Genomic DNA, 21,362 nt, shown 5'->3' on the forward strand with positions numbered 1-21,362 from the left:
GAAAGAAGGGTAGGGAAGCGGTCACTGGTTATGGAGTGGCCTAATACTGACCGATCAAAGTCTAGTCGGAAAGCAGGAGACCATAGTGATAGATCTAGACAAAAGAAGGAATGTGTTTTTGCGTCAAAATGTGTTGGGAGTTCTGAGTTTAAAAAGAAAGGTTACTGGATACTAAAAACTGTTCAAGGGCACGTCCATGGGAATTGATAACTGAGTTGCCCCATAATGTGTGGTGGCAATTGAAGACACCTATCACAAGTAAGGGGGATGGTAAGTGGGAAAGGAGGTCTTGAAAGGCAGTGAAGTCAATAGGGTAGGAGGGAGAAGGTAGACCTCTACTATAGTAATCCATCATTGTAAGTAGACTCGAGTAGTAGTACAAGGAAAGGTTGTTGTAATGCTTATGGGTAAATGTGGTATTTTATGATGAATTAAAATAGAAGAAGCAGAAATAGAGTAAGGAGATGGTAACTGGGAATAGATTTGGTGGTTGGGAAAGTTTCTTGGAGGCATATTACTTTAGCTTCATATTGTGAGAGGCGATATCTGAGATCATGTCTGTGGGATCAGAATCCTCGAATGTTCCACTGGATGAGATATACGGTGTGATATTATAGTTGGTATGGTTGAAGTAGGGTTGTTAGATGAGGATGGACTGTCTTCAGTATGAAGTAGGGATGGGTGAGTGTCAGGAATAACGGGCGAGTCATCTGCAGAAAGGTGAGGAGGGATAGGAAGAGACTCACGGGTACAACCTGGTGGTAAAGCAAGGTAAAGGATACTTTTTCTTTGCACAGAGATTTGAGTGGAAGGCTGGGTGGAAGAGGAGACAGGTAGGGGGTAAGGTGAGGCAGGTGGAGATTCTGTGGAAGTTGGCAGGGGAGTGGGTGGAAGGATAGTGGGAGGGTTGTGGACCTCAGCAGTGGTATGATGGACAGTAGCGTATCATGTGTGCGAGGAGGTGGGGGATGAGGTTGGGTTTGGGATCGTGATGAAGGGTTGATTTATGTAATCCTCAAAGTCCTTCATGGTTTCCGGAGGAGACCTGGCTGTAAGGGTTTTCTTGGGTGGAGAGCAAACAGGAGGTGACTGGGAAAACTTGGAAGGGGAGAATTTGTTATTGGTCTTAGGAGTATTAGAGGTGGTGGTGGATTGGAGAATTAAAGAGGAGGAGGAGGGGGAGGGGTTGGTTGTGACGTGATATTGGCGGCGGTTTTGCTTGTTTGCTTTGCTGCTGTCATGATCTGGGCCAGGGTGACAGTAGTAAAGCCAAGGTGGCAAGCCTCCTGTTTAGCTTCTTTCAGGGTTAAACCATGCTTGAAGAGGAGGGCAGCCACCTCTGATTCGAACTTGTAGACGGGGCAACCACGGTAAAAAAATATTATGTTTGCCAGCACATTTGGCGCAAATGCGCTCTTGTGAGTGACAATTTGCTTGATCATGGTCAGGTGAGCTGTAAACAGGGCAGCGCGCTTGTGATCCGCAAAATTTGGCTGGGTGGCCAAAGTGCCAGCACTTTTGGCATTGTCGTGGGCGAGGAAAGAACTTTAGGACTTCGTAGTGTTTACCTCTGATGTAAATGTCTTGTGGGAGGTCTTGCCCCTTGAATGTGATCTTTGCAAAATTTTGTGGATATTTCCTGTTGCTCTTGTTCCTAAGATTGTAGCATGTAACATGGAGAACTTCATGGCGGTCACTTAGTTGTCTGAAATTCATTGAGCAGTCACTCTAGCTGACATTGTCAACTGGGCACTGCTCAGAGGGTATCACCACTATTCCAGTGCAACTGTTGGGGTGAGGATGTGGAGTGGTAGTGAAGGCATTACCTTGTAGGCCTTTAAGGATGGACACTGCTTGAGCCTGAGCCTCTGCGTTCGTCATGACAAGACGTGAGTGGCCGTGTCTTGTTAGGAATTTCACCATTCCTACCTGTCTCTGCAGGCACTTTTGAAAGTGGAGTGTATTGTTCATATCATGAGCAGTTGGGGGGTGATGAAGTACTTGCCCCACTTCTGAGGTCCAAAGAGGGTTGACATAAGGGCTGGGAGGGTGCTGGAGGACATTTCAAGATGGGTAGAAGAGGATGGACTTGAAGCCTTAAGAAAATCTTTTGAGGAAGAGATGCTGTAGTGCTCATTGTTTCATGGTAGAATGCTGTGGTTCACACGGTTGTAGAGTAGTTACAAAAGACGAACTGGTGGAAAGGGAGCGTGGGGCATCATGTGCTGAGATGAAAGGTGACATGGCAAAAGATGATATCGATGACGAGATTTCTTGGGGAGTAGTCTGGCTCATGGTCTCTAAACTAGCTTAGTCAGAAAAGCCCCAAAAAACTGAGGGACTGATTGTGAGCAGGGTCAGTCCCCAACCCATTAGAATTTGTTTGATTTCCATTATCGTCCATATGGGCCTGGGTATATGCTAGGGAAATATCCAGTCCACTCCTTGAGAGCTCGGCATGAAGGAGTAGGGACAAACAAGAAAAAACAGGACACTGTGCCCTGTGGCATCCAGGAGGCTGTTAAAGACCAACCTGAAGTTGGCTTTCTACCCTTGCAGCATGGACACTCACACCTAAGGGATGGCGGGGGTGGGGGGGGGGGCGCAGAGGAAAAAGATTGGTGGGGGGAGTGAGAAAGAAGAGTGATAAAATGAAAGATTAAGAAAAAACCAAGCCAAAAATTGGTTGAGCATAGGACTATAGCCCAAGGCTGGAGGAGGGTCCAGGTGGAGGCCAAATGGTCACCCCCCCCCCAACCAGGCCATTGGTCCCTAGCCCCGAAGCTCCTCCAAAACGACAATGTTGCTTAGTATGGGAAGGAAAGAAAAGGGAGAGCCCTGTTAGAGACATCAAAAGTGACATTTCTTAGAATCCAAAGCTGTAACGTTACACAGATCCTTCTACCAGGTGACATATTATTAAAATGGCGTCTCTCTCTACATATATATTTCTAGGAATACAAAAATACCAGTCATTTGTCACAAACATTTCATGTTTCAATGGCTATGAAATATTAGTTAAGTACAGTATGGAAATTATAGAGATATAATGAAACTGATAATCAAATAAAATTGTTATATACACCACCGTGTAACATATCGTTAACCTTTAAAAAAATTAACAACGGATGGAGTTAAAGTATTGTTGTGCTAGTAGCTGTCATTGCCTTGTGGGAAATACAAAAAACACTAGTAATCTCTTTTCAATGCATACCCATATGGAGCATTTTCCTAAAGGGGTACAGGAATTTAGAGACATTAAGGAAAAACTTACTGTTAAAAGATGGAATTATTAATGATCCCTCAGTGAGGTTCAACTTCCTGTGATCTTTTAAAAGGTCAAATATGTGACTCTCACTATGGTTAATTCTTCAAATTAAGGAGCATGTGATGCTTATCATAGAATGGCAGATTTTAAGTTAATGGAAAAGTGTTTCAAATAAATCCTACACCTTGAACCTTCAGTCTGCTGTCAATTTATTGTTATTCTGGGGTTAATATGCAAGATTTTTTACTCTACAGATTTGCAAGATCTGTTATTCATATTCATTAAGAAATTAATTGGAAGGAACACTAAGAGAGATACTGGATTTCAGAAATTTCCAGTATACCAGATTCGAGATAGGATGAATCATAAGAAAGCAGTTGTCAGTTTTAATGTACAAGCATGGAACGTCACTCGCATTCATGCAACTGATGAAAAATCAGGATTCAAAGTTTGCACAAATCTAAGTTTTTAGTCGAACAGACTACACATTTCACTTTACACATACTTCCCATCTGGTACTTTTTGGCATATGTTATTTGGAATACCCACGCCACTGATCCAGTTTTTCGTCCATTTGCTGAACTACCATGACTTAGGGTAACCCTTTTCATTTGACATGATTCACTGCTTAAGTAACTTTTAAAGTGAAGAAATTCTGGAGTGTATTTGTATACATTAAACAAAATCTCAAGGAAAACAGAATCATCTATATTTGTAACTTTATATATACCTAACTTCACGTTTTGGGTCCTAGAGACAATTAACATAACAATTAGTGTTTCATATACAACCAACAACACGAATTCATGCACCAGCGTAATTCATTTCAATTTTTGGTAAAAGATAGAACTATAACTCGCTCTTCAGTAACGAGATCGTTATGGCAATGACAAGTTGCTGAATATTGCTGAAAAACATCAATTATACCGACACAATTTGGAGTCCCATAGCAAGCACCTGAAGCTCTAATTTCTTTAGCTATTTTATAATAATTCTAGAGACATCGGGGGCATCTCTCCAAAGAATCTTTGTGATAAATTAAAACGTAAAAGGGTACTTAATCATATCGATCATCTGAAACATTTTTTCTCCTGTTATGTTTCCGGGAGTTTTTTCTGGAAGCAGGAAGAGGCTTAGCAACCTCTTCCAGCCGCACTAATTCCAGGTTGGCAGTGCCTATATGTTCCATGTGGCCTTCACAGGTTATAGAATTCTGGAGACAAAGCACTCGCTGGGCAGGTTCTCGCCCGTTTAGCATAGGTCCCTGATGAGCTAAATTCTTTTCACTCCTGAAGACTCCATTAATGTCCAGATCTATGTCATCATCAGTGTTTGCACAAGGAACAGCTGTTCGAGATAATACAGGTGTGTATATGCACATAGATGGTTTGGCCTTTGGGGTGCGAACGTCTGACTCGTTCAGCGGAGGAATGTCCGACATCTCTGTTGTCATGCGCGTCTTCATTGATGGCCAATGGTTCCCTGAAAAAGCATATAAAACTTCAGACAAGCATATTTTCCTATTCATTTTCACATGTTTGCACATACATTTACGGGGGGCCACCGACTGCCGAATTTCGAGGAATCATTGAATTTGAGTTATTAACAGTTTTGGACTGTTTTATGTCTAATAAACATATCCTGAAATGGTATTGCTAAAAAGAATTTTTTTAGATTGGTTAATTGACAATTTTGTTCATCGCTTGTATGGCACTGTGAATGACAAATTGTCGAAACTTGAAAAAAAATTCCGTATAACTAAGTTTGGATAGTTTGAAGTGAGTTATATATTGTTTTGGACTGTTTTATGTGTAAATAAACATATCTTGAAGCTATATTGCTGAAAAAATATGTTCAGATTGGTTTACTGACAATTTTGTAAAAATGCAAATCTGTATGACTCTAAGTCTGGATATGTGGAAGGGAGTTATGCACTGTTTTGGGCTGTTTTATGTGTAATTAAAAATATCTTGAAGATATATTGCTCAAAAAATGTTTAGACTGGTTTATTTACATTTTTTTTTCATCGCTTGTATGGCACTGTGAAAGACAAATTGTAAAAAAAAAAATGTAAAAGATTGTCAAGAACACAGGTACAAAAGTATTTGTGCCACCCACTAAAATGTCCGATTCTCTCTATGGGACTCATCAGAGAAAACAGGTTTTAAAGATATTGGGATAACATGCTCAAGATTATCTCAGGAGACTTTAAAGTCCAAAAATTTTTGTTGTTTTTTGTTTTCTGAAAACTTACTTTTTTCAAAACTAAATGCTTAGATCTCCAAAAAGACTGAAACAAGTTCAATGAAACTTTTACAGTGCGTAGTATAACTATATATCAATAATTACAAGAGGGGGAAAATTTTTTTTTGAAACCAACTTTTTTTTTTTAGCATATTATTTTTGAAAAATGACATAACTTTTTTTCAAAAGCAAAATTCATGAACTCAGAGGTTGAATTTCTTTATTTTCGCTCTTGTATTTTTTCAGTATTAGTTGTATAATAAGTCGTAAAAATCTGAAGTGAATCCCTTCAGTCATAAGGTAGCAATAAGCACTTACTTTACAATGGGGCCTTATGGCACCAGTGCCCTCTAAGTGTGTATAATTATATTTTGTATATATATATATATATATATATATATATATATATATATATATATATATATATATAATGTATATTGGAAGTTCATACAAAGAGGAAAAAATGATAAACTAAGTACCAAGTACTTTTGTGTAATTGTTACACAATTTCAAGTTATCATGTATATAGCAGGAGAATATTTCTGTTAGAAAATTTTACATCAAAAAAAGAGAATCATTTAAACATATAACAATTAGAATAAGTAATAACACAAGCTTTACAAGTCCATTTTTACCAAAATGCAAGCTAAGTCACAAACATTTCAAAACAGATGTATGTTAATCGTTTCTGATTACAGTATAAACAATACACTTTAAAGTAAAGAACCAAATACATGATCCAAGTTAATAACGTGCTACAGAAATTCAGAATATTATTTACTGATATAACAAAAAGAAAAGAAAGATATGCACAATCATATGTTCCGATATACATCTGATTCAAGAGCACTTGAAGAATTTCATTCACCTATACACAAATCTAAAACTACACATCATATATATACATACAATTACCCAAGGTAATATGTACATCAATCAAAAGAGTAAACTTCACACAAGGTCTCAGTTATTCATGAAATCATTTTAATCATTAGCTCAAAAATTTCATCAAAAGCAAAGCCATCCAATTTAATAAGAATATTCATTATGTCTCTAGGATAAAATTCAATGACACCCGATTATAGGATGGTGTGTTTTGTATAAACATTATAAGAGCTTATTGATCTGCATTTTTGCCAGTCCAAGTGATGATCATAATTTATTTTATGTAAAAATAGAGCTTTGGAAGACTGAAAATTTCTTACATTATTCTGATGTTACTTTACTCATACATTTAGATCTTTGGCACTTCAACCAATGTATTTCAGTGGGCAATCCCCATGTTGGAATTTCAGTATATAGTACAGCCTCCTGTATTTTTGGGAGAGTCTTTAATCAGCTTACTTCTTACTGTGATATAGTTACATAAAGCCACATTTACATTGAAAGTTCTGAACAACTTAGGTACTACTTTAAATTTCTCATTAGATAGTAAAACACATTGTGTCTTGAAAACTGTTTTTTTTTAATGAAAAAAAAAAATACTTTTTAGCCATTCTGAAATCTATCTAAATAAAATAATTTGGGTATTTTAAATCACAATCTATACCATTTTCTTTTTAATTTCAGGTTCTAAAAATTCAGTACTGCTTATCTGTAAAGCACGGAGAAACAGTGACGAAATGTAGACATTTGTAGTTTTTCTATACACTGAAAATATAAATTTAAGCAAAAATTCTGTGGTTTTACATTTTCCATAAGTGAATGAAGTCATATATGTTATCCAGCCCAGGTTCGAGAGCTGTCTGTTTATTGAAGTATCTGTTTTAAGAACAGATTTAGCTTCTCACCTTTCTTGAGATGTTTCTGGTAGCTGTGGCCTTACCTGGGTCAGCAGATTTCTTCTCTTTCCGTCATGAGATTTTCCCTAAACCTATCTTTACACAAAAGCCTACTGGAATGAGACACTGATACAGAAAGCTAGACTTTATTGACAAATTTAACCAAAGTAACTCTGCAAAAACTACCGACAAGAAATGGAATGACTCACACTCCTTACGAAAGGAACACATTACTAGATGGAATACTGTTCCCCAAACAAACATAGATACTATTTTACGCCAAACCATAATAGTCAATGACCCCTTGGTCATCAAGCAAAATAATAAGGCCATAACAACCACAATACAAGTCATATAGTCTGTAAGAGTAATAACACCACCTCCAAATATTTGTCCTTCCAGGACAATGTTCAAGTTCCATTCGAAAGAAATATATCATTATATTTAAATTTGAAATTGTGAATGTACATACATGTTCAAACAGAAAAATGGACAAGTTCATTATGTAGACATCGTTCAGGTTCACTGTTTTTCAACCGGAGGGTTTTCCTTCCAAAGTCTGGAAAAGAGGAAAATGTCACTGTGCGTTTTTTTTACTTACTTCTATGGTCGTAAATAACGTATCTTCATACTGGCAGGTTCTTTGATCACTAAACAGGTTAAAACACATATCTACTAATACAGTTTGAGGAAGTCTCTCCCGAGAGTTAAAGTTCCTCTCGTCATATATCATGGAGAATCGCACATATACACACACACACATACCTCCCCGGAATCTGGGCATTTCCGGTGCATTAGCTCAGTGACCGAATGAACACACATTGTTTCCATGCGCTTGGACTATGATCAAATAGTTCTCTGCATCAGAATGAACAAATTCCAATGTCAGCACAAAAGAACCTGCCGTGGGAGCCACTAACAGGCCATCACCTATCTCACTGTTTAAAGGCTTTTAAAGGTCACCCCCGTGACTGTTACAGTAGCTCGGACCTGCTACACAGGATGTCCTCGTCCAGTCATGATAACTGACCAATCTAAAGTTCAGTAGGGGCCAACTCCAAAATCATAGCAAACTGTCTGCACTAGATACGAAAATTATATGTCTCATAACACAGGTGTTATTCCAATAACAGTCTTTTATGGAAAGCAACAATGAAATCTTGCATTCTTGGTGATCCAACTATGCTGAACGGCTTGCAACTGCACAAGCCCACGGTTTCCTTCGCGTCCTAACTTCCTGGCAATCCAACTATGCTGAATGGCTAGCGACTGCACAAGCCCATGTTGAATGTGGCAGTCAACTCAAAAAGTAACTAGTGTATTCTCTGTGTTCCATATTATTACTGAACTATTAAAACTACTAGGACAAAGGTCATATGTTAAAAATGTGAAGCAATTCCAAGTTGCTAACTGGAACTTCCACAATCAACCCGCTATCAGGTATACTAACTCTAAGAGACTATTCATAAAAAAAATTCTAACCTGTAAAAAATTGCCCGAGAAACCTACCGATATACTAAATTCATTAAAGGCAATCCTAAACATCTGAGAGGTAACATATCTTGTAAAGTCATCAAATTTTTACCCTGGTTAGCAAAAACTGTCGAAACCTGCTCAGTTCTTCAGCAAAATAGCAACTGACATACTGGCAATCGCTCCTATGATCATAACAACTACACTACCAACAGCACAGCCCTCTTAATTCAAAAGAGAGCTGAAAAATCCAAATACCCAAACTTGGAAGCCATTTTAAAGTCTTCCTAATCATATCCTAAATCCCACTGATTTACCCAAACCTGTAACACATCAGACAAATTCCGTCCAATATACCAATTACCCCCACAAAAACAAAACCCTATGTAACAAACCCTTATTCTGTAACTCTATATTCAAAGCTATTGTGTCAGACGACAACTATACATCCTAATATTCTTACATAATTATACACGGGCCTAACCTCACTACGAAATTAGCCCACGTCAGACTCACAAAAGTCATGTGAATGTGAACCATTACCTCAAAACAACAAATTACTAAAGCCAAACGCAAACAATGAAGCCCCTAACCGCAGATGCGATCCATCAACAAAAAACAAATAAAAAAGAAATTCATATATCTATGAAACTCTACGATATTTAGCACATAATTTTAACTAAGTAATGCAACACATAAGAGCAAAAACTGAACTCGGATGATTAAAGATTTGTATAACTCTAAGGACTAACGTCCTCCCTAGTCAAGGAAAAAACTACTACAAGTTAAGCCCATTTAAAACTAATTTAAAAAAAAGAGAGAGAGAGAGAAAAAAAGAAAAAGCAATGATCATGACCACAGCACAACCCAGGAATTAACCCATACGATTCCCATTAACCCATCTTTTTAATTTTAGATATATGTATCAACCGAGACACATCCGTGTTCTCGTCTAGAACAACAAATCTATTTCCCTTCTTTGATTCTACAACGCAGAAAGGACCTTCAAATTTAGGACCAAGCTTATAGTTCAACTCATTCCTGACATTTATCTTCACATAAACCCTATCTTCAACAGCCACTTTAACTCCATCTGGCTTTGCGCTGCTCCTATCTAGCAAGGCGCGCATATCTCTCTTTCGCTGTACCCACAAGCGACTTGATCGTATCGTCACCCGATGGACTGGGCAACAATTGAACACGCCCTGCGCTGAGTAACCAAACAGCACCTCATTGGGAGACATTCCAATGGTATCGCTGAACATAGTGTTAATACTATGTTGGACCTGTGGAAGATACCGATCCCAATTTGGATCATTACCTCCCACAGTCAACTGAAGAGCTTCAATGACTTTCCTATTTGCTTGTTCGCACAGGCCATTCGCTTCCGGTCTGCAGGGGATGATATTGACTTTCTTAATACCCATTACATCCGCCAGACATTGAATTGTCCAATTGATAAATTCAAGGCCATTATCTGTAATCAGAACCTCTGGTGCCCCGTACTGGCAAATATACCCATTAAAGAATGCGATTGCCTCCTCTTCCGCTGTTTTACGCTTCAACGGGAAAATCTCTACGAACCTAGTTAATTCATCAACAACCACCAACACATGCCTATGGCCATAACTAGATTCACAGAAATGGCTCAGCAGGTCCATGTGGACTCTTGCTGCGGGTCTGGTAGGAATCGGGAATGAACCCAATTTACACGCATTACAGACTGAACAACTTCTCACAAAGTCTTCTACCGAACTAAGCATATTCTTCCATAAGAATTGTCCCTGTACACTTTGATACGTCTTCTTAATCCCCAAATGTGGACTACCAGACCTACTGTGAACAATATCTAACACCGTAGGTACTAAACTCTTAGGAACGATTATTTGCATTGTATCACCCTTATCTTCACTATTTCTCAGTCTGTATCTAATCTTCCTAACTAACAAACTACCCTCTAATTCAAGCCCTGCAAAAGGCAGCTTATAACCCTTCCTAACTAATTCCCCTCTAAGAAACGCCTTTGCGTCTCTCAGAATTTCATTTTCATCTTGCTTCGCTTCTACTGAACTGGTATCCCCAATCTGTGTTATCTCCCGATACGTAACATATGTGAGTACCTTCCTCGTCAGAAAAACATCTACTAAGGGCGTCTGCTACGACATTCTGTCTACCCTCTATATACTTCAGCTTAGCATCAAATTCTCTGATTGTCAAATACCACCAGGCTCTTTTTGGAGAAAGATCCGGCTTATTAAAAAGATCCAACAAAGGCTTATGATTCGTCAGAACCTATACTTGATTGCCCAAAAGCAACATCTTAAAATGTACCAAGCTAGACACTACGGCAAAGGCCTCTTTGTCTACTACCGACCATAACAATTCATTACTACCTCGTGTCTTAAACTTCCTACTGTAAAATGCAATTGGATGGAGCCTTCCATCGAACTTCTGCATAAGGCATGTCCCTATACCATCATAACTAGCATCTGTTACCAACATGAAGGGACGATCCAAATCAGGAAACTTCAACACTGGGCGATTTACTAGGGCATCCTTAATCTTTTGAAAAGCTACTTGCTGTCCATCTCCTCATACAAACTTCACATCATCCCTCAGAACATGTCAAAGGAGATGCCAGAATAGAAAAACCCTTCACAAATCTACGGAAAAATCCGGCCATCCCTAAAAAAGACCAAATCTTCTTCTTAGTCTTGGGAGTGGCAAACTCTACAATTGCCCTAACTTTATCATCATTCACTCTAACATCCTCTTTAGAAATGCCATGACCTAAACATACTATGAGGAGATGGACAGCAAGTAGCTAATTTTATCTTCAAACCCGCTAATCTAAGCCTTCTAAAAACTTCCCTAAGTACTTCTAAATGCTCTTCTACTGAATCAATGGCAACTAGGATGTCATCCATATAGATGAACACCTTTTTTCCTAACAAGCCATGCAACACTGTATTCATCAGCCTAGTAAATATCATCGGACTGCCTGTTAAACCAAACGGCATTCGTGTGAACTCATAATGCCCCTTCGGCAAAGAGAAGGCCGTGTACTTTCGACTCTCCTATCTAAGCGGTACCTGCAAATACCCTTGCATTAGATCAGTTGAGGAGTAGAAGTGTTTCCCTCCTATCTCTACAAATAAATCAGGCAAACACACCACGGAGTAGCAATCAGGAATGGTTTTCTCATTCAGTTTTCTAAAGTCTACACACACATGAACTGAACCATCCTTCTTAGGCACTGCTAGCAACGGGATCACAGGGTGATGAACTGGGCCTAATAATGCCTTCATCTTCCCACTTATTAACCTCTTGCTCTACCTGTTCCCTAATCTTAAAAGGAATCCTATATGAAGGAACAAAAATAGGATTAGTTTTTTCTTCCAAGTGAACCTTGTGTTCTAACACAGTTGTTAATCCTAACTTATGCCCTTTGAGTAGCGACTACGTCCGCAAACTCGGCCTCTTCTACACCCCCAACATATTTTTTATAATCAGCATTAGCTAATTGATCCCTAAGAACTTGTCTTCTAGCCTGTAAATCTGCTTCTGAAAAAGAACAAAAATCCCCGACAACATTCACTGAATTATCTTCATCGACCCAGTCAACAAAGTCGATTGCATAAGTACCCTTCTGGTAATTGCGAACTGAATCATTGCAGTTTAGCAATTCCACCCAAATGTCCCCTGAACCTGATACACTATTTATAGAACCCGTACACAAAATCCCCTCCAGCTTCTCGCTACCTTCATCCACACACATCTGTCTGGATTTATGCACTCCTTTCACTCGAACTTTCACCACAGCAACCATTCCCGGACCAAGCACCACATCATCCGCCAAAACCCCATTATAGCACTTCTCATCCCCTGGCACATGTTCAGCAATCATCCCCAGATCCTCATGTATACCTGATCCATTGTCATCCACTACACTCATATCCATTCCCTCATACGACACAAATACCCCAGGCACTCCCACAGTTATACCACAGACCCCCGTATGAACCAATATCTTTCGTCTCCGACATGCAGGATGACCTAGTAATAACATATTCCCCAAAACACTCCCCCGTATAACCAAAAATGGTTCTGTCAAAGATCTACCCCCGAGAGATAAATCTACATCTATGTATCCCAAAATCGTAACCTATTTGCTTGAACATAGCATGCAACTTCCTTAGCAGGCCTCAAGGAGCGATCGAGAAACACTGATCTGAACAAATCATAATTTATCAAATTAATGGAGGCGCCTGTATCTATAAAGACCCTTACATTTATACCATGTACAGACCCAATTACAACTGGCTTCGGCCCTGAGGGTTCTCCCAGAAGTCCTATATCCCAAGAGACACCCATCCAGTTCTCCTTTACAACTGATCGGTCTTTAGACCCTGTCTGCCGATCACAAGATCCCCTCGAAAAACTTGCGTGAGGAACTCCCGTATCTGAGCTACCAAAATTCTGAAATGCAGGCCTATCATTATACTGTCTCCGAGACGGGCAAGATCGCCAAGGATGACCATAACCCTTGCACTGCCACAATACTTAACACGGCAAAATCTCTTAATGTGTCCCTGCATATTACAATTAAAGCAACGGCCCCGTGGGATCCTAGAACTCAAGCCAACCATCGATCTTTGGCTATTCCGAAATTCAACAAAATTCTTCGAACCGCGGACTGGATCTCCGCGTCCTACACAACCATTGGCTGATCTAAGGAATCTCTGATCACTATTTTCTCTCCTCATTTTTGCCACTTTCTTCTCGTAAATAAATCTGTTAACTTATTCTTGGCTAATCACAAATGCAAAAAATTCCCAAGTCCCGTGAAAGTACACTCGTTACAGAAACACCAGAAAAAAAAAACAATTTTCCCTTGAAATAATTCCCACACAACACGAAACTAGAATGTTAATTCCCTTTACTCTAACATTTAATTCCCAAAACTCAAAAGAAAGTGCCAATCAAACCCGCCATTAAATCCAAAGTTAACTAAACCCACAATCAAATCTACAATTAACTAAATCCACAATTAAATAAAAAAAAATTAATTAACCCACTTCATTAAACTCAAAATTAAGTAAGCCCAAAATTAAGTTCACAATTATGTAAACCCCAAAATTAAATTCAAAACAAACTAACCCCCGCAATTAAATTTAGAGTCCCATGGAAAAAAAAAAAAGAAAATTGCTGGTTGAGCACACAGCTGATTTTCCCTTTAGTAGGTCAGACCCACTTCACTTCTTCAAGGTCAAACAACAACAAAAAACAATCAGTCCTCACTAAGAGAATGGGCATCCACTCTCATGTATAGAAAATGTAACTCGAGCACGCGCGCGAGAGAGAGAGAGAGAGGAAAAGGGAAAGAATTCGTCCCTCCCTCTCAGGGCAACACCTCACTCCCCCAACATCATCCAAGGTCCCTGAAGCATACAGAAAATACGCTGAGCGCACCACCTTTGCCGTCGTCAGGCAGAGATTGCTGAATCAATTCAAGCAACCCCACCCATTTTACGCACACGCACGTATGCACCCAAAGTAACACACATACGTGTGAAATTTTCAAAATAAGAAAAAAAAAGTTAAAAAAAATACCAAGAAATGTATACACACTTGCGTAAAAAATTTTTGCACACAGTAATTCACAAATGTCAAATAAATTCCCACCCAATTATCAAAGTCCCCAGAAATAATGCAACCATAAAATATTCCCCTTATTAAACCCTAAACGCCGATGCGAACAGCCGCTTGCTATATATATTAAAAAAAAAAAACAAATTCCAAATGCACTATCTAAGAGCGAAGCAAGAAACCCTACCCAGACTCATGACGTAGTCGACATGTCACAGAAAGAATGACGTCATTGCAGGCAGCATCCACAAATCTTGCAGAGGAAGCATGCTACCCATTCAATCTGACACTAAAATTAACAATAAAATAAAATAAGCAAACAAAAAAAAAAATTATAACACTTACGTTACGCATAACGGTGCCAGAATCCTCTCTTCAGTGAGCCAGAGAGAGAGGGAAAAGAAATACTCGCGCATCTTCATGTGCTTTAACACACACAAGCAGTCAAGATACTGCAATTATTTCACATTATACAACTTAATATTTATACAACTTGATATATCCCTAAACACTCCCCAATATGAACTAACACCCTATTAATCCCATATTAACAACTTGAGCCTCGGGACACATTATAAACATACACAGAGAGTCGCCTCGAGAAAATGTCTGACTCACAACATCTCGCTTGACAACAGCTCCCTAATCTGAATCGCTGACTGCAACAAAATCCTATCCTGAAATGCCAATGCTAGAATTACTAAATTACGTCTCTTAGGAAGCGTATCCCTAACTATTTACTTATCTACTTAAGTCTAATACCGCTGCCAACCACTGTTAACCAGCCCGGGTTCGAGAGCCGGCTGTTTATTGAAGTATCTGTTTTAAGAACAGAATTTATCATCTCACCTTTCTTGAGATGTTCCTGGTAGCTGTGGCCTTACCTGGGTCGGCAGATTTCTTCTTTTTCCGTTATAAGATTCTCTCTAAACCTATCTTTACACAAAAGCCTACTGGAATGAGACACTGATATAGAAAACTAGACTCTATTCACAAATTTAACGAAAGTAACTCTGCAGCCTTAGGAGAGCTGTTAATCAGCTCAGTGGTCTGATAAAACTAAGGAATACTTAACTTTTTAACCATCAAGATATGGAGTGACTCACACTGCCTATCAAAGGGACACATTACCAGAGGGAATACTGTTCCCCAAACAAGCATAGATACTATTTTACGCCAAACCATAATAGTCAATGACCACCTGGTCATCAAGCAAAATAATAAGGCCGTAACAACCACAATACAAGTCATATAGTCTGTAAGAGTAATAGCATCACCTCCGAATATTTGTCCTTCCAGGACAATGTTCGAGTCCCTGTCGAAAGAAATACATCATTATATCAAAACCTGAAATTGTGAATGTACATACATGTTCAAACAGAAAAATGGACAAGTTCATTATGTAAACATCGTTCAGGTTCACTGTTCTTCAACCAGGGGGTTTTCCTTCCAAAGTCTGGGAAAGAGGAAAATGTCACTGTGCGTTTTTTTTACTTACTTCTATGGCCGTAAATAACGTATGTTCATATTGGCGGGTTCTTTGATTACTACACTAGGTTAAAAAACATATCCGCTATTACAGCTCGAGACAGTCTCTCCCGAGAGTCAAAGTTCCTCTCGTCATGTATTATGGGGAATCGCACATATACTGTACACACACACACGTACCTCCCCGGAATCTGGGCATTTCCGGTGCATTAGCTCAGTGACCGAACGAACACACATTGTTTCCATGCGCTTGGACCATGATCAAATAGTTCTCTGCATCTGACTGAACAAATTCCAATGTCAGTACAAAAGAACCTGCCGTGGGAGCCACTAACAGGTCATCACCTATCTCACTGTTCAAAGACTTAAAGGTCACCCCGGTGACTGTTGCATATATGTACTGTACTCGTGAATAAAGATGAGTATCTAAAATTATGATTGCATATATCTTACTTTTTTTATATCTATATAAAATGTTCCGAATGTTTGAATTTTATTAATTTCATTACGTATTTGGTTATTTGCTTTTTAACAGTATGGATTAAAAAATATACTTTTCATTTTATTCCAAATCTATTGTTTATAATGTAATTAGAAACGATTAGTATGGTCATGTGTTTTTGGAATCGTTTGTGACCTAGCTTGTTGCGATAAGAGTGGACTTCTAGGAGTTGCGTTATTATTACTTATTCTAACTGTTGCTTTATTTTAAAACCATTTCCTTTTTCTAATGTAAAGTTTTCTTGGGTATAAATATTCTCCTATTTTATTCAGTATACCTAGAAATATACAACAAATACACGAAGGAACTCGGTACTTAGTTTTCATTTTCTTCTCCTGGTGGCGACCCTGCAAATTTGACACACACACATACAAACATTTTATATGTATATATATACACAAACACACACACATATATATATATATATATATATATAAATATATATATATATATATATATATATATATATATATATATATATATATATATATATATATATATATATATATATATTTATATTTTTTTTTCTGAGACATCTTCAATAAGACTGATACATAGCGTTAGAAATTTACAGATTTATATATATATATATATATATATATATATATATATATATATATATATATATATATATGTCACCAGCATAAATAATCAAGGTTTGTAAATGGAGCGCTGACTTCGCTCACTAATGAGTTCATTGTTCCTCCATTTTTTTCTATTTATCAGCCATGAATATTTTTGTTTCAGTTGTCTGTATATTTGTTTGTACTGTCACTATAGCATATGAATATATATATATATATATATATATATATATATATATATATATATATATATATATATATATATATTTATATATATATATATATATATATATATATATATATATATATATATATATATACACACAGTATATATGTATGTATATACTGTATATACATATATATATATATATATATATATATATATATATATATATATATATATATATATATATATATATTTATATTGGTAAGTGGGAAACCACTTCCTAAGCAAACCCAAACCTCCAAACTGCCTTGCAATCCAAATAACATACTTTTCATATTAACACCTAACTTAGGAAGGGCATGAGAAACTCAGCCCCTACGTAAATCAGTCACCAGGATTTGGAAGATTCCAACGTAGAAAATGAGGTGACTGAACTGCCATCTTACGATCGCAGTGACCTCTGGAAGGAGCAAGAAAATAAGCCCCAGAGGTCATACAAGGTGAAACACAGCGGTCGTTGCCCTCAGAAACCTCCAGTAACAGACCAACACACATCCCCTTGCACGCTCCTTATTGAGCTGACCCCTCCATGTGGTCACCTGCTGGCCACCAAGTCACATTACCTACGCATTCCCATTAAACTCATCCCTCCAGACCTGGTGAATTTGACGAGGCCCCTCCTTCGCTCCGTTATAAGGTAATGTCCTGATTTGAGGTTCTTTCAACAGTTACGTATCTTTAATCTTCCACTTCACTCTCATTTCCTTTTCTGAATTGCGAGTTATCACAAAGACCTGACTCACTTAGCTAAGTGTGAATTATAATGCAAGCATATCGTACTAGAATCGAGTTATCTTGGCATCCTCTGTGCAACCCTCGATTCGCCCAAGATCGTTATAATTAAACTTGTGTAACCACTGGCATTATCAAATAGCAGACAGTACATCGGCTGTGGAAACATCGACTTGTCTTGTGCTTCTTGCAGTGAAAATGCCACTGCAATCAACTCTTCAGTATCCGTTTCAAGAGGATTAATCATAGACTCTTCAATATTTGGAACAGTACTAGAATAAATAACCACGTGGCGGTCCCCTGTTGTATCTGCCTATCATTCCGCAGTCTTCTGATTGATGTATTTAACTGTAAATATACTCCATTTAAAGTAAACGTAAGTGTTTATCTGCCAAAGCCCCTTGTTGAAGTACGGCCTTCAGCTCAACTGTTTTTCTATTAATTTCCTACCTGACCTAGAAATTGCAGTAAGGATCTCAAGGTGCATTAGTAAGCCCCCTGTTCACAAGCTAGACCCCAGATTGGACTCATGAACAAGGAATACAGTAAGTAGGCCAGGTAAGAACCTAAAAGTGGCAACGGATGCCAATCGTAGATTCCAGCTAGTAGCTTTCGCTAAAGCTGGTACGAGATTAGAAACGAATCTGGTAACATAAATCTTTAGTAAAATAAGCACAAGCAAGCAAGTTCCCACAGCACAAGTACGATGTCATTATTTTTATCTTATCGTAGGTGCGAATAAAACCGTGACTGTGTTCATTGTTAGGAAACAATAGGCCCCGTGCATGATAACAAGATTTTCATAGTGAAGAGAGAGCGTATTTTCCAAAACACAAGAATTGTGACTGAAGCATGGTAGTCTGCATGTCTTACCCGTTAGGATTAGCTAAGCAGTGAAGTACGGATATAACTGATACAGAAAGGAAATAGTGCGCTTATTTCCTCCATGTACTCTGGACAGTCTGCCGTCCAAAAATTAGCTAGGTACACAATAAAATACGGGCTGCGAATTATAGCCCATCCAGAAATTTTTTGCTTCACTGGGGTACATCTCTCTCTCTCTCTCTCTCTCTCTCTCTCTCTCTCTCTCTCTCTCTCTCTCTCTCTCTCTCTCTCTCTCTCATCGTAGCAAAAACGGTAGGTTTTTGAAAAAATCATGCTTGAAATTTTTAATAATTATTTTGTTGCGTACAAGAAAAAATAATTTCATTTGCGGACACGTGAGCCATTGCCAATCCAGAACTAATTGCCTTTGACAGCCATTTTAACTATAAGTGACTGAGCGAATTCCTACGCATTCATAATTCCTGAGTGCCAAGCTTGGAAAACCCATTCCAATAGCGTTCGTCTGTTCCAGAACCTTTCGAGTGAGATTTCGCTCACAACAAGCAGCACGTGTTTCACCCAGCTGTCCCCCAACCCCCCCCAACCCACCCCATCAAATACCACATGAGCGTGACCATTGTGTTAATAACTGTACCATTTAGGCACGGGCCAGTCAGGCAACTTTCATAAATAGAGTAAATGGATTGCGGACTTGACCATAAGAAAAATATTCAACCCGTGCATGATAGTTGTAAACATTTTGTACTTGTCATGTCAGGGAGGATTTGTTCACTTCGCCTCTTCGCTGAATTTATAACAGCGGCATATTATTTGCATTTAGTTACCTTCGTACTGCGGGCAGCTCAGTCATTTTGCCAAGTAAGGACGTGTGTTACTGGACTTTGTTTCACAGAGTACGCTCATCTGATCCAACCATAGGTGTTTCTCAGCATAATAAATCTGTTCAATTACGAACGCCAACATTCTATGGACCCTCTATATTAGTTCCTTTGAGAATTTTCCCTTTTTGTCCAAGAACACGCCACAGTTGTTCACTTACGAACCTTATTTACGTTCTCAGAACTTAAATTCACTCATTAACGTTCTAGAGCACGCCAGTCATTCACTTACGAACCTTATTTACATTCTCAGAACATTTTAAATTCGTTCATTAATGTTCCAGGACACGCCAGAGTCGTTCACTTGCGAACCTTTAGCAACCAAGTAATCATCTTACTTTATTTTTTACTCATTAAACTTATTTTTTACTCATTAAATGCTGCTTAATATCACTTTGTTAGAAAGGAAAATTATTACTGGTGTTCACAGCATATTAAATCCGCAAAGTAGAGTAAAATTCATAAATGATTTCTTTTGTTTGTAATTGACTTTGATCTTTCGCAGAGATATTCCATTTTTGAGTTCTAAGAACCCCTTAAATTCGTTCAATTACGAACGCCCACGTTCTACGGACACGCTAAATTCGTCCAATAAAAGAACCCGCTAGAATCTTTCACTTCACGAACCTTTACGCTCTAAGGACTCCCCAAATTTGTGCCTTTGAAAACATTATGTTCTGCACACGACCTAGATTCGTTCATCTAAGAACCTCATGCTCTTCAAGCCACTCGTTACTTTCATTTAACAGCCGTTTGTCGAACAGCATATAAATTACGTTCACCTAAGAACCCATTATGCTCTTCAAGCTATTAGTTACTTTCATTTAAGAGCCGTTCTTCGAACAATCTGTAAATTACGTTCCCCTAAGAACTCATTATGCTCTTCAGGTTACTAGTTACCTTCATTTAAGGGCCGTTCTTCGAACAATCTATAAATTACGTTCACCTAAGAACCCCTTACGCTCTTCAAGCTACTAGATAGCTCATCCAAGAGCTCGTTCTCTGAACAACTTAGATACAGACCGTCCTTTGAAACTGTAAATTACGCTTAGTTGGGATAGTATAGCCTGCTCTCTGTAAAAGAAAACTTCCGTCGACGCCTCGGCAAAATGGCTTCGTACTCTGATGAAATCACAGCCCTTAATTGGTAAAACTATAGGGCTCAAGGGAGAAGAGTTGCTAGGCTGGGTTGATGAGAAGGAGAAAGAAAGGAAAGCCAAGGAGGTAAGCGAGAGGCAAGAAAGAGAAGCCAAGGAAGAAAGGGAGAGGCAAGAAAGAGAAGCCAAGGAAGAAAGGAAGAGGCAAGAAAGAGAAGCCAAGGAAGAAAGGGAGAGGTAAGAAAGAGAAACCAAGGAAGAAAGGGAGAGGGGAGAGGCAAGAAAGAGAGCAAGCCAGGCTAGACAGGTTAGAGCAGTAAGAACGAGAGAGGCACAACAGGTTAACGCAGGAAGAACGAGAGAGGCAAGACAGGTTAGTTAAGGAAGACTGGGATCGAGCCCATGAGCTCGCCATGGTCACCCAAGGGGTCCGTAGCCCTGCAACCACGCCTCCACTGTCCTCTGTCACTGCCGCCAGTTCCATGATGCCAAAATGGAGTGACCAGGAGCCTGAGGCCTGGCTCGACCAAGTGGAAGAGGTCCTCAGGAATTTCAAGCCCCAGCCCGCAGAAATCTCTAAGCTGCTGTCAAAAC

At 38.7% G+C, this 21,362-nt stretch overlaps 1 protein-coding gene across 1 annotated transcript in view; it reads right to left on the minus strand.

Annotated features, from left to right (window-relative positions):
• Positions 1–2,932: 2,932 nt before the first annotated feature.
• The window catches only part of LOC136833126 (G-protein coupled receptor GRL101-like), a 692,174-nt gene continuing 673,744 nt past the window's right edge, over positions 2,933–21,362 (minus strand). Inside the window, exon 22 of the mRNA XM_067094785.1 lies at positions 2,933–4,750. Coding sequence (XP_066950886.1) covers positions 4,326–4,750 — 425 coding nt within the window. The 3' untranslated portion in view covers positions 2,933–4,325. The remainder of the gene's footprint in view (positions 4,751–21,362) is intronic.

The sequence above is a fragment of the Macrobrachium rosenbergii genome, chromosome 51 (assembly GCF_040412425.1).
Source record: "Macrobrachium rosenbergii isolate ZJJX-2024 chromosome 51, ASM4041242v1, whole genome shotgun sequence".
Classification (NCBI taxonomy): domain Eukaryota; kingdom Metazoa; phylum Arthropoda; class Malacostraca; order Decapoda; family Palaemonidae; genus Macrobrachium; species Macrobrachium rosenbergii.